Source organism: Colobus angolensis, unplaced genomic scaffold (genome assembly GCF_000951035.1).
Source record: "Colobus angolensis palliatus isolate OR3802 unplaced genomic scaffold, Cang.pa_1.0 Scaffold407, whole genome shotgun sequence".
In the NCBI taxonomy this organism is placed as follows: Eukaryota; Metazoa; Chordata; class Mammalia; order Primates; family Cercopithecidae; genus Colobus; species Colobus angolensis.
The window spans coordinates 564,638-570,826 of record NW_012117455.1 but is presented as its reverse complement, the minus strand read 5'-3'; the positions used below and the strand labels follow the sequence as shown (position 1 = coordinate 570,826).

At 40.9% G+C, this 6,189-nt stretch overlaps 1 protein-coding gene across 4 annotated transcripts in view; it reads left to right on the top strand.

The window, feature by feature from the left end:
- The window catches only part of MKL2 (MKL/myocardin-like 2), a 193,014-nt gene that overhangs the window by 153,572 nt on the left and 33,253 nt on the right, over nucleotides 1-6,189 (top strand). For all 4 annotated transcript variants that reach the window (XM_011956024.1, XM_011956020.1, XM_011956021.1 and 1 more), the window contains one exon: nucleotides 5,378-5,515. In XM_011956024.1, coding sequence (XP_011811414.1) covers nucleotides 5,378-5,515 — 138 coding nt within the window. The remainder of the gene's footprint in view (nucleotides 1-5,377; nucleotides 5,516-6,189) is intronic.

The following is a 6,189-nucleotide window of genomic DNA, read 5'->3' as shown; positions in this document are numbered from 1 at the left end:
AACCCGGGAGGCGGAGCTTGCAGTGAGCTGAGATCCGGCCACTGCACTCCCCAGCCTGGGTGACAGAGCGAGACTCTGTCTCAAAAAAAAAAAAGGGCAAAGGACTTGAATAGACATCTTTCTTAAGAGGGTATGCAAATGGCCAGTAAGCATCTAATAAAATACTAGATATCACTAATCATTAAGGAAATACTAATCAGAACCACAAGATACCACCTCATGCCCATCACATTGGCTACTATCAAAAGAACGGAAAATAAGTTTGGACGGATGTGGATAAATTGGAACTCTTGTATACTGTTGGTGGAAATGTGAAATGGTATAGCCACTGTGGACAGTGTTCAGTCTTCAAAAAATTAAAATAGAATTGCCAAATGAACTAGCAATTCCACTTATGGGTATATGCCCAAAAGTAAACAGGGCCGGGCACGGTGGCTCACGCTTGTGATCCCAGCATTTTGGAGGCCGAGGTGGGTGGATCACGAGGTCAGGAGATTGAGACCATCCTAGCCAACATGGTGAAACCCCGTCTCTACTAAAAATATAAAAACTAGCCGGGCGTGGTTGTACGTGCCTGTAATCCCAGCTAGTCAGGAGACTGAGGCAGGAGAATCTCTTAGAACCCAGGAGGTGGAGGTTGCAGTGAGCTGAGATCATGGCACTGGACTCCAGCCTGGGCGACAGAGCTAGACTTCATCTCAAAAAAAAAAAAGAAAAGGAATAGAAAACAGGAGTTAGATCGTTAGATCAGAAGATACTTGTATATCCCTGTTCATAGCAGCAACATTCACAATAGCCAGAACGTAAAAGCAACCCAAATGTCCACTGCTGGATGAATGGATAAACAAAATGTGCTATACATGTGCGCTGGAATAGTATTCAGCCTTTAAAAAGGAAGGAAATTCTGTAATCCATCATGAATGAAACTCTAGCATTATATTCAATGAAACATGCCAGTCACAAAAAGACAAATACTGTATGATTCCACTTATGTAAGATTCTACAGTAGTAAAAATCATAGAGGCAGAAAAGAAAATGATGATTGCCTGGGGGTGAGGGGAATGTGTAACCAGGGGAACATTGTTTAAGGTATAGAGTTTGCTTGGGAACATGAACAAGTCTGGAGGTTCCGGTAGTGTCAGTTGCAGAACAATATAAATGTAATTAATGACATATACTTAAAAATTGTTAAATAGTAAATTTTATGTTATATACATTTTAGTATAATTTTTTTCTTTTTCTTTTTCTTTTTTTTTGAGACAGAGTCTCGCTCTGTCGCCCAGGCTGGAGTGCAGTGGCCAGATCTCAGCTCACTGCAAGCTCTGCCTCCCGGGTTTACGCCATTCTCCTGCCTCAGCCTCCCAAGTAGCTGGGACTACAGGTGCCCGCCACCGCGCCCGGCTAGTTTTTTGTATTTTTTTTTTTAAGTAGAGACGGGGTTTCACCATGTTAGCCAGGATGGTCTCGATCTCCTGACCTCGTGATCCGCCCGTCTCGGCCTCCCAAAGTGCTGGGATTACAGGCTTGAGCCACCACGCTCGGCCCATTTTAGTATAATTTTTTAAATACACTTTTAAAGCAGGGATACGTGCACATCCTCACTACCAATCAGGTCATGAAGCACTAGATTCTGTGCAAGGAAATTCACTTTTAATATTCAGTTACTTATTCTAAAAGTGAAATGCTTAAACATATATTACAGGAACAAATGGTCAGTGCTAGGTGATACATTTTAACAAAGCTAGAGTTCTGCATAAAATATTCATCTATTAAACATGCAATGTGTAATTTTTGTTTTATTCAGCTCGTTCATTTTTCATTTTATTTGGGGATTAGAATATGAAAACAATATTTAAAGAGTAATTGCATTTTGACTTTCTTATTTGCATATTGCCATCTTAGTTAAGAACTCTGCTGCATCCTAAATTAAAAACATTTATTATTGACTTAAAATCTGTAATACAGAAAAGCTTTGTTTTTAAATATCTAGTTTCTGTCCCTCAAGACCACATAAAGAAATTCTAATAAAAAGGAGCAGTCCGGAAGCAATGACTGGCCCTTGGCCTATGCACTGCGTTTTGCAGCAGGAACAGTGCAGACATCAGAAACAGGATAGAGCTTTAATCAGCTGAGAGGTTTGCTCTGACTTCTGTTTTTTTGTATTGTGGCAAAGCTTTCCTGTAGCCGTTTCTAGTAGGAGAAAAGTCAGTCTTTATGATCAACAGTGCCTTTTTAGTTTTTTTTTTTAATGCATAAATATCCATTAGAAACCATCTTTCTGCATTGTCTTATATGGTTTCTGATGAAAATTAAAGATCTGGCCCTTGTGAGACCTGTAACCTGTAATGAAACAGTGGTCGGATCCAATAAGACAAAGCAAAATTTGCAGCTTTTTTTGTTTCTTTGGGGAAGCAATTCAGAATCATTTTGAAATTAAATTCTTGTAGAACGTAAGTTGAACTTAGGTCTTGGTGGCAATTTAAACCTATTTACATTTTAAATCTTAAAAATATTCTTTTAAGAATTTGACATATTGCTGAATTTACTGTGGAACAAAGTAAGTGTAAGTATCTTAATACTTTAACTTTTATTTTAGGTTCACAGGTACACATGCAGGTTTGTTGTATTTGTAAATTGTGTGTCACAGGAGTTTGATGTAGATTCTTTTGCCACCCAGGTACTAAGCCTAATACTCAATAGTTATTTTTTCTGCTCCTCTCCCTCTTCCCACCCTCTACCCTCAAGAAGGCCAGTGTGTGTTGTTCTCCCCTCTGTGTGTCCATGTGTTCTCATCAGTTAGTTCCCACTTGTGAGAACATGTGGTATTTGGTTTTCTGTTCCTGCATTCGTTCGCTACTATAATGGCCGCCAGCTCCAGGCCTGGATACTCTTTTAATCCTTTTCGGAATACGTCACTTCAAAATTACTCACATTTAGATTCTTTTGCTAACTTTAGCCACTAGGAGCCTGAGCCCTTGATACGGTCTAAAGTGGGGTTTGGTAGGGGAAGGGAGGGGCTTTTATTGTGTTGTGGTCCTTTCTAAAGCACATTAAAATGGCTGGCAAAATTAGAAGTTTTGATATATTTATCTTTAGATTAGGTAGAGTCAACAATCCCTGTATTTCAGTTGGGTTATTCTTGTGTTATGCTGGAATCTGTGGTTTTCTGGGTAGTAAAGTCATGCTGAAATACCAAAAGAGCTAATAAGATAGGCGTATCAGTAATCAAGGCTATAGTTAGGAACAGTCTAGAAATTTAGGCAAGACATAAACATTACATTTGATACCACATCCATGCTCCTGGATTATTTTTCATATGATTAACACTTACTGCTCTCAAATTCATCACACTATCCTCAGTCAGTGGGGGCTGTACTGGTAAAATAGCTTGCCAGGTAAGTAGGATTTATATGCCAGGAAATCTATATAGAGTTCAGAATTCAAACATTTTAGTCTACTTCACATACCAGTTACACAATAGCCAAGGAATGTTTTCCCCTCTGTGAACATTGACCCACAGATAACTATCCCCATTTCAAAATTATGCAAGGTGAAAGGAAAACCAACCACGTAAAGTCATATTCAGTAAAGAAGTGATCAGCTAACATCATCTTCCACTTTATGTGTGAGTCTTGGTTGGTCAGAGATTCACTGAGGATCCAGATGTCTCAGGGCTCTTTGCAGGCAGAAGTCTGCTGGAACATAAGTGTCCAGTCTCTTAGATGAGCCCTTTCCCTTCATTTCTGTTTAAAAATGAAATTGAATGCAGGCATCTTTCAAAGTAACGTCTTTCGTATTGTCAACACTCACAGTTACTAATAACTGAAAAGCTGAAATTAGCAGCCGAAGCCTCAGGGAGCAAGAGAGCTGACACGGGCATGCACGATTAATTGCACACTCGCACACACATGGTCTCAGCTGGGCTTGAGAACGTGACCTAGCGTGAGTAAAGCCAGAAGGAATGCCCATTCATCAATTAAACAAATATTTGTTTGAGTTAACCAGTATGTGCCAAACTTCATATTTCATGCTGCTAATAGCCCTCCAAGTTTTCAGGTCATTTATTTTAGGAAGGAAAAATACAGTTTGCTATTTTAAAATGCAAATACTTTAACAAGATTTTGATTGTTGGTGTAATGAATTCAAGAGTTGTTCAGGGAAGTGGAAGTGATAAAGGAGGACATTTTTCCTTAAGATAAAGCTGGTAGAAGTAAGTCCCAAGTAGTAATCAATAATGCAAATTTTGACTAGTTTATTAGAGTAGTAATTGTTCTTTACAATAAACGAATACTTAAAATCTATGTAAACTAGATTGCTAGTGAGAATTGATAAAACCTAGTAAAGACTTCTGTAGCTTCCTTTGTTAATATGTGACCCCAAACTGAGATTCAGTAATTGTTGATTTTGGCCTGGGTAACAAAGTAACTTCTTGTTTTAAGTATAGAGAGAGAATATTATCAGTGAAACAGGTCAACCTTCCCAAAATATATTCTTCAAATCTTCTGTTGCAAGAAATGGGGGAATATGGTTAATGAGAGTTCTAGTCAGATTTGGAGAGAGGAACTGAGGGTGTAAGCACATTTACGGACACATGGGGGGCATGGGCATTCGGGAAGGATGCTGCCGGAGGGTGGGTAGAGTGTGATACAGGGATTCACCAGGCTCTGCAGGGAAACCTGAAGGTCATGTTTAGATCAGCCAGGGTCAGCATGACCTATATAGCAAAGGGACTTTATGAATACCATGTATTGGCTGGGCACAGTGGCTCATGCATGTAATCCCAGCACTTTGGGAGGTTGAGGCATGTGGATCACTGGAGGTCAGGAGTTCGAGACCAGCCTAGCCAACGTGGTGAAACCCCCATCTCTACTAAAAATACAAAAACTAGCCGAGTGTGGTGGTGCATGCCTGTAGTCCCAGATACTTGGGAGGCTGAAACTGGAGAATTGCTTGAACCCAGGAGGCAGAGGTTGCAGTGAGCCAAAATCGCCCTGCTGCATTCCAGTCTGAACGAGACTCCAGCTCAAAAAAAAAAAGAGTACCATGTATTGTTTTGATCATATATACAAGTGTCTTGGACTTTTCTTTCCCTGCCAATAAAGAGTGGTTCTGACCGTCTTTTTGAGAAAATTACTCCAGTATCGTCAATCTAACCTTACTTGGCTTTAGTTCTTCACTGCTCTTGGAGCAAAGACTAAATGATTGGCTCCACTGAGGCGTAAAGCATGTTATTCCACCATCTGGCCTCAGACATATATTTTTCCTTTGCTGCTTTTCTAGTGGACTTAAAAACTAGGTCATTCCCTTGTAATTCTAATTTTTCTGTTTTTATGATCATTAATTTCACAGACTTGTTCCTTTTTGCCTTTTCCATCAGTTTGCTTCAGTGTCCCCAACAGTTCCTGAATTCTTGAAAGCTCCTCCAACTGCAGATCAGCCTCCCCCCCGGCCTGCAGCTCCTGTCCTCCCCACAAACACTGTGTCCTCAGCAAAGTCTGGCCCAGCGCTGGTGAAGGTGGGTACTTTGGATACACCCTGGGTTTGGTGGCTTTATTTGTGACTCTGTCTATCGCCTTGTGAATGGAAGACAAAGGCATTTATCCAACTTGCTCAGCCTGCCTTTTAGCCCAAAGTCTCAAAAACCAAGCCATGCAAAGACTTGCTAGACTGGGGTTTTCATGTTTGAAATTGTGCTATAGTCATAGAAAAATGGCACAAATTTTGGTCTATTTAAAACACTAGGGGCCAGATGGAGTGGCTTACCTCTGTAATCCCATTGCTTTGGAAGGCTGAGGCGGGAGGATCACTTGAGGCCAGGAGTTTGAGAACAGTCTGGGCCACATAGCAGACAACATAGCAAGACACTATCTCTACAAAAAATGTAAAAGCCAGAGGTGGTGGTGCTTGCCTATAGTCTCAGCTACTCGGGAGGCTGAGGCAAGAGGATCACTTGAGCCCTGGAGTTTGAGGCTGCAGTGAGCTACGATCACACCATTGCACCCCAGCTTGGGTGACAGAGCAAGACCCTGTGTCTTTTAAAAAAAAAAAAAACTTCTAGGGCTATGCAGAAAGCCCCAGTTCTGCCACCCAGGCCACTAAGATAAAACAAGAGAAAAACAGATTTAGGCTGGGCGCGGTGGCTCAAGCCTGTAATCCCAGCACTTTGGGAGGCCGAGACGGGCGGATCAC